The following is a 13,067-nucleotide window of genomic DNA, read 5'->3' as shown; positions in this document are numbered from 1 at the left end:
GCTGTGAAAATATGAAATTGAAAATGATGAAGATGCTACAGTCAACACCCGATTACAAAAAGGTTCTGTTGTGATAGAACCTCACTGATACAACAGTTAAGACCATCTTTCTCTGAGGTAAGTTCCAGGTCTAGCGCTACCCCACCAGCACAGGCATGTCATTACTACAGCAGGAACACAGAACACAGTGGAATCAAACTGTTGGGAAGAAGTTATTACAGCCTATATTTAGTTAAAATCTCGAGAATTTTGAGTACTCCACTATAAAGGAAAAGACAACCAAGAAGTAAACCCACCAGCAGGTGCTTACCTGTGCTCATTGGGCACTGAGTGCTATAGGGAATCCAGCTTCCTTTCACTGTAAAGGGACTTTTCCTGTTACTGGTGGTCCCTGTACCTAACTGCCCGTTGCCTCCGAGCCCAAAAGAGTAAATTCTTCCAGAAGAAGGGACAAATGCAGTGGTGTGCTGCCTAGGGCAAAGAGAATTCAGTAACACAAACCTAAGCACTGGAACGTGCTTTGTGCAGGCCTGGCTAGGAATTGTGCTGAACAGTGTGTTAAAGCTCCTGTCATACCCAACACTCCACTGCTCTCCTGCAATGCCCTGCCACTGGCAATATTCCATTTATACTCCAACAGGCAATCCTCTTTTTTTATGGAAAGGTTCCCAGGATGGAGCTGCTAGTGCTTAGCCCCTGTGTGACCTTTAGAGCATACCAGAAATGAATGCCTAGAGACTGCCTGTATCTCCTTTCCCTTCCCATCCTGCTCAACTCCAGATGCCCCCTCTCTAGCACAGGCCTGTGAGGAACCAGTTGGGAATTTGGGCAACCTATTCTGTACTTTCCCAAACACACTTCTTCAACAGGAAATGAAGTGACAGCAACAAATACTTTCACACCTCACACTGTTGCTCACACTGCCAGTTTAGAAAAATCACAGCCTCTCAAATATACAACTTCCTTCAGCTCTTCTATGAATGCTTTTAGAATCCCCAAAACATCACTAAGTATCTTTTGTTAGGGGTCATACTGTCTTCCCTGACCACAAAGGGCAAGAAAATCCCCACTTCAACAGACATGAACTTTTATACAAAACAAGTTATCTGTAAGATTCACAGGGTTAGCACAGAATAGACCTTACCTGCCACAGGTGATTTGTGTGACAACGCTTCCCATAAGCTCAAAAACTTTCCTTGGATTTATCTCATGGCTGGTAGAGTTATGACCCAACTGACCATAGCCTCCAGCTCCAAATGTAAAAACCCCACCTTCCTAAACAAATAAATTTTTTTACATTAAGATGATTGCAAATCTTAGAACAAGGAACTTCACAGAAATTGGGGTTGAATAAACCTTTTCTGATGAACTTGGCACTGCAGGGAAAGGACAGAAAATACACAGGGCACAACAGGCTCCTGATACAAACAAGTTAACTGGAGTTATGAAAACATGGCACAGCTATTAAATATTACCTTACTTGTGTTAAATCCACTCATCTAATTTCTTTACTATCATTAATTTATGTAATTTATAGATCCTAATCCTCATTTTTCCTATTTTCCAGTTTTCTTGATGAACTTCACCCATATACAAACTCCCACTACTAAAAAGTATACTTTGGTTTTGAAACTCCGAATACCATTTCTGAAGTGATTAGCAAACACGAAGCTGCCCTGCTCAGCAGATGGCACACAGCCTGACTGAAACAACCTCATTTTTTTAAAGCATAAGAAACCAGAAATTTCAACACTGTTGTAAGGCAAGTACTTTTTTTAAGTGTTTTTGACCAACCAAGAAATTAACCAAACCCTTCAATGTTTAAACCAGAAACATTTCCAGAAGTTATATACCTTACCTCACAACAACTCTGAAACTCTGCTGTTTTCTGATGCTTTGAAATTGTGAATCTGTTTCTTTCAACTCTACTCTGCATCAGCCAAGCCCTCAGCTGGAAACCATCACCAAAACTGCAGCATCCACTGAGAAAACCCAACAGCTTCAGGCACTGAGCCAGGACAGCAAACAGTGCCAGGTTTTTCTGAACTTCACAAGGACTTGGAGAATGCTCACACACATGCACAGTACTGCCTGCAAAAGGTCAGCCAGCCCCTGGCTCTGCAGGGGACGCTGCAGCCATGCACAGGGGTGACAATCTCTACAAACATTCACAGTACATTCAGAATCTCAACCACGCCCATCAGCTTTAAAGCAAGTTTGAAGTTAACCTCTATTCATGAAAAAGGAAAATAAGCATTTAGAACACAAGCCTTCTTGCATTTGGTAATTTTTTTCAAATATTTAACCATTCTTCCAATATCTCCTCAACATAATCGCATATATTTAGAAGAAATTTTATTCAGAATTTAGTTTATTATTTCCTGTTCAGGTAGCATCTTCTCTTGGAAACATGTAAAAAATTGGAGCATGAACCTATCTTTAAGTTCTGTACCTTTGTAAGGGCAGCAGTATGATCTTCTCCACAACATATATGAACAATCTTCTGACTTCTCAGGGACTTCAGCAGTGTAGGAACATACCTGTCTGAAAGGTTCAATCAAGAAAGGTCACTTATTTTGACAATAAAAATCAAAACCCAAATAGTTCTGCTCATTTATTCTAATATGGTTCTAGTTAAACAAGCACTTTAACTTTGTTAGCATAATGCAATCACCATGACTGAGTTTATGGATTTTGGAGATGGAAGTGTTACTACAGAAAAAAACAGGGACTACTACACTGAAAAAATTTGTAGCCCATGCTCTCAATTTTCACTAGCCCAGAGCCACATGTCAATACAAAGACCACTAAATATGGAACATTACACTAGACTTGGCACTGCCCATGAGGAAAGAAAATAAATGATCATTGTTTTGAATTGTTGATGTGTTCCATGTTTTCAAAGTGTTCCTGTGAGTTGGTGTTGATGCCTTTTCCTTGGTGTTAACAATTAAGAGCCAGACATGGTTAAGAGGTTTCTACCTCAGTATTAAGAGTATTGAGGATACATAAAAGGGATATTAAAAAAAAAAGGCAAAAAAAACTATCTCGGCATCAGTATCAGTTTGGCTTCTTTGGAAAGTATATTTATACATGTAGTTTAATGCTATTAACTGTGTAACAGAATGGAGCACTGGACAAACCTGAAGCAAACCTAACTTCCCTCCATCGCTAGGATAAGCCAACACTGCACAAAGGCATTTTTTTAAAATGTTAGCGCTGAAGTTTTAAAACCAGTCAGGGATGCTAACATGTCTGCAAGAAACTCTATGAAGACATTTAAAAGGGATTTTATTGAGAAGCGATGCTACATAAAAACCTGATGTTACACACATTCCAAAGAATATGTTAGAAGCAACTGAAGTCCCCTATGATTTCTGAAAAATAATTGTAATATTCTTATTACATCAATGTGACGATTTTAAGGCATTCAGATGGGCATTTTATTTTCAGCCCATTTTTTCTATTTTAAATGGTCATGACAACAATGAACCAGGAAGAAAATCTGAACTCAGGAAACTATCTACTATCTATTACTAAACTGTGCATTACAGGACCCTGGCAGCAAACACTGCCATCCTGGAGCCCTGTGAGCAGATACTGTGCACGTAACACAACACAACCAACAAAGAAACAATTTGTTGTCTAATCTAACCACTTGCTAAAAACCATTGAGTGTCATCCACCTATAAGAGGAAATTTTGGAAATGGTTAGCCAAAAATGGTGAATGATTATCAAAAGTGGCCTGAGAAAGGAATGTAAAAGTAAATGGCAATTAAAAAAATGAAGATGGCTTAAATGTGACTAATAAGGACAACCAATTAGTTTTGAGAGATTACTGCTTTTGCCAAGCAATTTCATCCACATAAAATTCAGTTCAAACTGTAACTACTGCACAGTATTTTAATTCAATCCCCTTAAGCCACAGGAAAATGTAGAACAGGGAAAGAATACAAGTGAAGCAGGCAACATTTTCAATATAACACTGTCAGCATTCTCACTAGAAAAGAGCTGAGGAAAACACCTCTGTGCCTTCTTCATGCAATTCTTCTTCTTTGGATTCACAGCCCAAAGCCTTCAGCATGGAAGTCTCCTGAAGCAATGCTTACTTACCATTATCATCATTTAGACCCAGCTGCCCAAATTTGTTGCGTCCCCATCCAAAGATGGCTCCGGAAAGAGTGAGTACAAAACTATGAGCTCCTCCTGCTGCAATCTGTGCAAAAGGGATTCCCAGCAGAGATTTAATAATTTGTGGTGAGGTTTGTTTTTTATACTCATAACCTAAGCCCAGCTGGCCATATTTGTTTTGTCCCCAGGAAAACACTTCACTTCCTGTTAGAAGGGAAAAATAAACAACCAAGAAATACAATCAGTATAGTTTAATAATACAGCGTTTATCCACTGTAAGCAAAGCTAGTATCCACTGTAAGCAAAGCTAGTATCCACTGTAAGCAAAGCTAGTATCCACTGTAAGAAAAGCTAGTATCCACTGTAAGAAAAGCTAGAAGTTACACTGTCACTCTTCAAATATTTTTGAGTTTGAAAATGCATACAAATTACTGACTTCTGAAGCTAAGCATCCTTGTGCAATTTGCAGGCATTCAACTCAAGCATTTAATCAGACTACAAGTACTTAAATTGCATTCAAACCCCTCAAAACTGCTCTTAACATTCCTCTTTCAACAGGGCTAGATCAACTGAGTTTGTTTATTACAAAGCAAGACACTGCTCCATGGGAAGTTTCTCTATTGCACAGATGTCTATGCAGAGATCTGCTAAAGCTGCACCCTGGACATGGAAAATTTTCTGGTTTCCAATCAAAAGCCTTATTTAAGGTTTTCTAAAGTAAGACATGAATTTTCACACACAATTTAAGAAATGTAATTTTTTAAATACTGTCTTCATTATACGATCAATGAAGCACAAGGTTTATAATGTCATTTGACAGCTTAAAAAGAAAAATATTTTGAAGAATAACAATCAAAGACCTATTTATGTTAAGACTGCTTCTAAAATAAAATATTCTCTAGAACAACCAAGGTTTTCCCAAGGTATTTACTATCCTAAAGATTAACACCCAAACACAAAATAATTTACATTTGGTGACATGATAGGTTTGCAAGAGCAAAATGCTTCCTATATGTCTCCCACCTCCACCTTTACAGTAACAGTTTTATCAAGATGGGGAAACAATGAAACCCATCCCCTGGAGTACTGGTCCATCATATTTTATTTATTTACATTAACAACTAAACCCAGAAAACCCTATAGAGCACGTCAAGAACAGAAATGGAGCTCCAAATCCTCAAACTGGCAAAAAAATAGTGATGCTGTACTTGAAGCCTGTAACTATTTAAAACACAAATTCCTGTGACATTCCTGTACCTCTGACCAACAGAACACTTGACAACACACCTCTGCTAGTCCCCACTTTCTACTGCAGATCTTAACTCAGGCAGAGGGTTACTCCTAAAGCTCTGCCTGCCTGCCCTGAAAACAAAGGGTTCTTTGGGTTGTAATGATAGTTACACCTGGGAATACATAATGGCACAGGAAATGCTCAATATGAGGCCACGAAGAGTCATATACAGAATCCAGGCACATAGAACCAGTATAAACTATTGTATTTAAAGAAAAAAAAAACATTCAGCATACAATTAACACCTGTCTCCCCACAGTTATTTGGTTCATATTTTAAGCACACCGTTGTTAAGAAACACTGACAAACTACAATCTTTCTGGAATTTTATTTTGAGTTGGTAAGTCTCTACTAACCCTTTACAGCAGCCACTTCTTCCAAGTGGAAGTTTTGGCCCCAACTCTCCTATCTCGTGATGAGACAAGCAACAAACAAATTTAAATTAATTTGTGTTTCTGGAGAGCTGCACTAATTAGACATGTAGTACAAGTGAGGCCAAATAAGTATGAGCTCACAGGCCCAGCAAAAATCTGAAAACAGGTATTTAAACTTTCAAAAGGTGGATTGTCTGAGACATGGCATTTTAACTATGGAAGCACCAAAAACCATAGACTTTGCCATAATAAAGCACACATGGAAGTCACTCCTGCAAGCCTCAGTACCTTGAGGTTACAGGTTAAAACAGACCAGGGACAGAGCAGCGTGACAGCAGGATGAGAAAGATTTGGGACCAATGAAAAGAAACAAAATAAACAGGAAGTTACACAAAAGCCAGATGATAAAATAAAGGAAATAAACATAAACACACACTGTGAAGAAATAAAGTCTCAACATCTTTTTGTACATTTGTTTTTCAAATTCAAGCTTCCACTGTAAAATTACACAGCCCCTACCAACTTGAATTCCCATCTAAGTGGTAGCATGTTTATTAAAAACACATTTCCTTTTTAAAAAAAGGAAAAAAATAGAGGTAAAATAAATGTTGAAAACTTCTGAATTCCCTGTAAGAAAGTACACAAAACTTCAGGAGAATTTGGCTTACCTTTTGAGAGTGCTAGCGAGTGATAATAACCACAAGCAACTTGAACAATCTGGATCTCTGATAAGCTCTTAATATTTCTATTGGGGTAAGAAAACAGAGAAAGAATGAAGCTACCAGATCATGGCATGAAATAAAGGGTAATATTAAAATGTGAACCCTTTTCACATTTTGTATATTAAACATCCCAACTTTAATTAGAGTCTATTTACTAAAATCTGAAGTCAAGGCTGCTTCTTTTCTAAACCTGTTAAGGTTAGGTTCTGTCTCATTTTCAAATAGATAAAGTCTGTAAAAATCCATAATAAAGAATTAGGGAGGTATGTGTGCTGGGAAGGCAATTTCACACAGCTGAACGGAGGAATGAAACAGAAACAAGAAACTCATTCCTACTTTTTAGTTTCCAAAACTTCAGTTTACAGAGATAATAGATATTGCACAATATCATAAAGAAGTTGCAAATACACTCACATGTGCACTAAAACTAATAATGCTTTCAACTTTGGATGAGAAAAAAGTTTCTAAAGGGCCTGTGGGCTTTTAAATTTGATGCAGACAGAACACTTTTAATATTACAGTCATGAATTACTAAGGTTCCAAGGAATTGGTACTTTTTTGTGTGAACTTCAGGTAGCTGGAATGCTTATGGCATTCTGAAAACAAGCCTGTGACCCTGGCTAGCATGATTTTTTTTTTTAACTAGAAGGTGTTTTATTTGATGACAGTTGAAAAGCCTTGGGGTGAAAACTGAAGTATGAAGATCAGACAGCAAATGTACCTTCTTCAAATTGAAAGTTTAACACTCTACTTCTCTTTCAACTTCTCTTAAATAGCATTCATACTCTTAAAATACCCATCCTCCTTTTCCAATGCAAGTCTCATTGTTAGTGGAGGACTAGCAAAAAAAAAAAAAACCAAACAAAAACACCCCAAAAAGCAACAAAACCAAACCAAGCACACCTGTAACACATTTCTCACATGCTATGACTTCTTGAGAAAGGAAACTGTCTACACAGAGCAGTCAAGTATCACAGCTGACATAGATTTTCTATATTTATATGGTTTTACCTGTGACAGCAGAATAGCTAACCAATGTGATTTAAGCACATTATTTTTAAAAAAGGCAACTTATTATGTACTATTTTTAACCTGGGCACTCTGACGCATTCCTCTGTTCCTGGCAAGCCAAGCTGTCCATCAGTAGCCAGACCCCAAGCATATACCTGACCTTTGTCATTTAATGCAAGAGTGTGGGCTTCTCCACATGACACAGCTACAATATTTTGGGCATCCAGTGCACCAACATGCTCTAAAAAAAGAAATAAATAAAATTAGTTGGTTTTAAAAAAAAAAGTTACTAACAAGCTAGGCTTGTTCCAAACAGTTTACACAGTACTAAGACATCAACTGGCATGACACTCAACTAATTCAGTCCCTAAGTTCTGCTGAAGCACCCTTTATTTAAAATTATAAACACGTGATTCTAGGAGAAATAAGTTAAATTTGACAGCCCAAAGTAACTAAATAATGACTGTTTCTGGAGCAATACACAGAAGGGCACGAAACCTGCAGCTTGGTTATAATAGTTCCTTCTAACCTTGCCATCTGAAAACAAGCCCAGAAACTCAATTAACAGTAAGGTCAAATAGATTATTGTCAAATGACTACACGTGTGGACATTATGTAAGAGGAAAACATTCCACCACAGCAAATTAAATTCACCTATTCACTATTAAGAAAGAGCCTGCAAAACAAGGCAAGACAAATTACAGGCTAAAGCTACTGATTTTGCTATGAGCTACACAATGTCTTCTTTATAATGCAAAATACTGTAGAAACAGATCCTAAAGAATAATTTTTCTAGACATGCAGTGCATGCCTCTGAAAAGCACACACTGTGATTTTTTTTCTAGTAGCCTGCACCAATGCATTTGGAAACACTCAAAGCTTGTTTTCGGGCTTATGATTTGTGACCAGAAGTCTAAAACTGCCATTTCAGTAATAGGTAAAGCTGAGAAATATCATCAGGGCCTGTCATTAAGGCTGGAATTTTTAACAGTTCCTTTAAATAAGGGAGCGCTTGAACATTTTGCTCCCAGTTTTCGAACACAAATTCTATTCCAGCCTAAGAATGGCACACCACAGAAAAAGCCTGTGTATCATCAATGTTATGGACACACTGAACACAGCCCAAGTCAACGTCAAAACAGTAGCTCACATTATCTGCAGCATGACAGGCACTCAACTTCCAAAATAAACTACCACAGGCAGCAGATACAAGTTCATTTTATTACTAAAGAGGTTACCACCCCTATTCACCCATCAGAGCCTCCCACAGCTCTGCCAGTGGGAGAGGTCATGGAAGCAACTCTCCAGCTCAGGCACCAGCACACAGATTAGCTCAGGCAATCTCCCCCAGTTGCTGAACCAGCCAGCCTGACTCTGCTTAAAATGGATTAAGGAACAGTCATGCAGTCCCTATGGCAAGCAGAGCTCTAGAAGGAGGAAAGAGGAAAGGCACTGGGGACAAGAAGGTAGCAAAGACACACAGTCAGCAATAAAATTATCTTCAGTTGGCAGGAACACATTCAAAAGAGAGCATCCACCCATCTGTAAAGATACCAAGCCTCTTTGGACTGTGCAACTGAAGTTGTCCCAATCTCTGACTTCATACAACACTCAGCAGTCTTATCAGTAACCTCTGGGTGAAAGGAAATTTAGGGAGGGCATTACAATCCCCATGTGTCTGAGCATGTTAAAAAAAAAAAAATTATAGCAGGTCCATTACATATGAAAGGCCATGCAAATCAAAAGTCAGATACTTTCATTGTAACATTTAGTTTAAAAGACAAGTCACCATAATTTTCAAAGCAGGCAACAAGCAGAGTAAGTTGGACACACTCAGTTTCTCTTCATGTTCGTGGAGCAGATGTTTGCACAGAATTAAAGCTTATCAACTTTAATATCCACATACTGTTTCCCAACAGAAGTCCACACTAGTTTAAAAACATCTCAAAAAAAAAAAAAAAAAAAAAAATCTTTAATTGGAACCAAAACTGAAACTCTGTGTAAAAGAGAACTACAAAAATACCTCATGACACCTCATTTCCATTTGAAAAATTTGTGGGAAATATTGAGCCAAGCAAGTTGTAGAAGTGCTCTAGGAGTGATAAGAATGAAGTGCCAGGAAGCCCTTCCAGATGGTTACGCTGTGCTGTAAGCAGAGTGAGCAGCACTGCTCCCTGGCTCTCAGCACCAGCTATGACTCACATGCAAGCTCTGAAGGGAGCCCATGTGCACACTCCTCTGCAGTCCCTGCAAGATGTTTACCCACTTCTGCTCCAGAACTGCACTGGGAGGGAGCAGAAACACACACAGACACAGGTGGGAAGGAAAAAAGCCCAAAGAAGAGTTACACAGCATCCTTTAGGCTTTTCCAAATCCTCTCCCCATAGCGCTGCACATGCTGATAAGTCCTTTATCAAAAGTTTTATTTTTAGTTCTTAAAAAAAAAGAACATTACTTTAATCAGACCTGCTGTACATGACTAATTAGGCAACTAAAAACACTGCATGTTTCCCCGCTGTGATATGCCAAATAGTCATTTCCACCATACTCCAACAGCCAAACCCATACATAAAGTACAATGCCAACCCATGTACGGCAGCAGGTCCGCTCCCCTCGAGATTAAAGTCACTGAGTCTCCTATGGCTTGAAATAAAAAAATAGTGGCAGTGTCCAGCTGAACAGAATGCAAAAATATGGGGGACTGCCATGTTTCACAGCTGTTTGGTTCCAACTGTCACAAGAACCCATCCCAGCAAGGCAATGGTTTTCCAGTTAAAAACATGCCCATTCTTGGAAGAACTGCTGGGCATCAATTTGCCACGTGCACAGACACTAGCAATCTTGGCTTTGATGAAGAACAGTAAAATGAAAGCCACATACACCACCACACAGAATGCCCACAATTCAGCACTTCTATACTCACCGGGTCTTTTTCTGGCTTTTTCATGCCCTAGCTGTCCTAGATCGTTGCATCCACATGTATAAACAGTCCCATCATCCAGGACAAAAACAGTGTGTCTCAGTCCACATCCTACATCTCTGACCCTTTTATTTAGGAAAAAGTCACTTTTTCTTGGTTCTAAAACAATCTCTTCATCAATTCCACCCAATCCAAGCTGTCCAAAAGATGCATTGCCCCAGCACAACATGTTTACACTTCCTTTTATCCGAGATCTTCCAACTTCACTTTTCTAGAATATTCCTCCTGCGTAGCTGTTAGGAAAAAGGGAAAACATACATTTTTCAGTATTGCCCCCAACATTTACATTACTTTCTATACAACATGTAATCCATGAGCTCACTTTCTCTATACCAATGTATTAAAAGCCTGGACAGTTTTTTTAAGAGTGTGATTTGCTTTCTCAGACAGGATTTGCATTAACTCTGCAGTAAAATGCTTTCTTTCCCATTTCAGATACAAATTCTAAGATGTACAGGTCACTGGTTTCACATACATTCAAAAACTTAAAATATTCTTCCTGAAACTTCTTTAATCCCCAATCCTAACATATACAAACTCGCAGTTGCAAGGGACTCCAGCTGGTGGAAATTACTTCAAGTATCTCCCAAGGAGGCAGTACAGGCTACTTTCTTTACTTCAGGAGTTGCACGACTCCAGCATGCACTGTGTATGGCCTCAAGATCATCACCAAAAACAACCCTTGACTCACAGCTTGGAAAAAATTGGTCAGCTCTGATCAATCCACTTATGCAATACAAAGTACAATATGCTGTGTCAGTCACTGCATCTAAACAACTAGGGAGTCAACTGAACTTACAATTTAAAAGAAAATAAACAGCTGAAACTCAAGTCCCCAGTCTTGCACTGCAATCAGCACCAGCTACAGCTTCAGTTACTCTGCAGTCACAGGAGGCCATCCATATACATCAACTCCCCTAAGCAAGCCCACACCCCTAATCCCTAATTTACAATTATCAGTATTTGTGCTGACAGACTCTGTACCTTTTTGGAAAGGATTCAAATCTGCCCTTCTCTTTCACTTGCAACAGTGAATATGACAAAGAACTGGTGACAATGTTTTGACTACTACTTATACCACATTTCCATGATGGCAAGTTTCCCTGTATTTTCAGAGCAATTTAAAAGTCAATGTAATCTAACGTGAAATTACTACAAATTTTCACCTGTGACTATTATTTAGATGACATTCTGGGGGGTCATAACGTGTATCTAAACTACCTAAATTCCAAACTGCTCAAAGAAGCAAGCCAATGTTTAACATCTAAGCACTAAATAAACCAAAAAGCAGAATTCTTGCCAGCACAACAGGATAAAACTACTTTTCTCCGCAAAAGTCAAAACGCAGTAAACAAAACACTTATTTTTGTGACCGTACAAAAAAAAACGCAAAAGCAACGCTGAACCAAAACAGCCAAACAGCTTAAAATATATTGCATTCTGTTTACCTATCTCAGGAGGTGAGGCATGATCAAATATTTCCCTAGCTATGTCCTACCACATTCAGAAGTGGACATGGAAATGAAGACGTCGTCAGTTAAGACACAGCTACGCAACAGCACATGTCACATCTGGAACAGTGACTTGCTTCAACCTGAAACACACAAAATTAGAAAAGAGCTTTGGTAATAGTTCTGCGAGATTTCTATAGTTAAGATTTATCTCCGTCTCCAGCAGAGGAAGAAAAAAAAAAAAAAAAGGAAAAGTTTTCCTTTCTATTGAAATATAGATGCATTTCCACGGAAGGCGGGGTTGCGCTGTTTTGTTTTGTATCGTTTAAGAGTCAGTAGCCAAAGTTCTGTACTTTGATCTGAAATCACGGCACTCTTTCACCCCTGTGCGTGGTCACGAGAGCCAACTCGCGCCGTCAGCTGCTGGATACTCCCGCGCGTGACGTCGGGAGCGGCCCGGAGCCCGCAGAGCCAGCCCGGAGCGGGGCGAAGCAGCACCGCGCTCGCCCGGTGCCGCCGGGGCGGGAGGAGGCGGCAGGGGAGCACCTGGACGCTTCGCGCAGGCTGCGGCCGCTGCCGGAGCGCCGGCGCACGATCAGGCCGTGCCCCGGGAGGGGAGCCCGCCCGCCCCAGCCCCTTGTGTTCCCTCGGCGGGGCGCGGAGGGAGCGGCGGGCGCGGCCCCGCGGCGGAGAGGGGCGGCGGCCGGAGCCCTCCGTGCCCCGCGGCCGCTCAGCGGTGCCGCCCGGCCTGCTCCCAACCGCCCCGGCCCGCACCTGCCCCGCGGCACCGCCGCCCGGCCCGCCCCGCTCCCGGGCCCCGCCGCGGGGGCCCCGCGGCCCGAGCGCGGCCCCCGCCACTTTTCCGTCCGCCCCGCGGGGCCCGAGGGCGGCAGCGCTCGGCTCCGCTAAGGCCCGGCGGGACTCACCGGTGGTAGCGATGCGACGCGCTCCTCTCCGCTCCCTTCCGCAGCCCGCCCACCGCAGGCGCTCGCCGGCCACGGCCGGGGCGTGAGCAGCGTGAGCGGCCCCGGGCGCGGTGACAGGGCCCGGCCGCCGCTGCCGCGCAGGCGCCGGCTCGGCGGGCGGGACCGCGGCGCCCGCTGCAC

The 13,067-nt window shown here is 41.1% G+C and overlaps 1 protein-coding gene across 3 annotated transcripts in view; it reads right to left on the bottom strand.

Annotated features, from left to right (window-relative positions):
- The window catches only part of HERC4 (HECT and RLD domain containing E3 ubiquitin protein ligase 4), a 29,998-nt gene extending 17,008 nt beyond the window's left edge, over positions 1–12,990 (bottom strand). The window contains exons 1-9 of one of the 3 annotated variants that reach the window (XM_062496572.1): positions 12,888–12,990; positions 11,959–12,104; positions 10,454–10,743; positions 7,612–7,771; positions 6,466–6,542; positions 4,115–4,336; positions 2,453–2,544; positions 1,145–1,275; positions 311–471 (exon numbers count right to left, since the gene is read on the bottom strand). In XM_062496572.1, the coding sequence (XP_062352556.1) occupies positions 311–471; positions 1,145–1,275; positions 2,453–2,544; positions 4,115–4,336; positions 6,466–6,542; positions 7,612–7,771; positions 10,454–10,679 (1,069 nt within the window). In that variant the 5' untranslated portion in view covers positions 10,680–10,743; positions 11,959–12,104; positions 12,888–12,990. Of the gene's footprint in view, positions 1–310; positions 472–1,144; positions 1,276–2,452; positions 2,545–4,114; positions 4,337–6,465; positions 6,543–7,611; positions 7,772–10,453; positions 10,744–11,958; positions 12,404–12,887 lie in introns of those variants that run through there. The other 2 variants (XM_062496574.1, XM_062496573.1) reach the window with 2 other exon arrangements.
- Between the last annotated feature and the right edge of the window lie 77 nt (positions 12,991–13,067).

The sequence above is a fragment of the Cinclus cinclus genome, chromosome 7 (genome assembly GCF_963662255.1).
Source record: "Cinclus cinclus chromosome 7, bCinCin1.1, whole genome shotgun sequence".
Lineage (NCBI taxonomy): Eukaryota > Metazoa > Chordata > Aves > Passeriformes > Cinclidae > Cinclus > Cinclus cinclus.
This window is presented reverse-complemented; position numbering and strand designations above follow the sequence as displayed.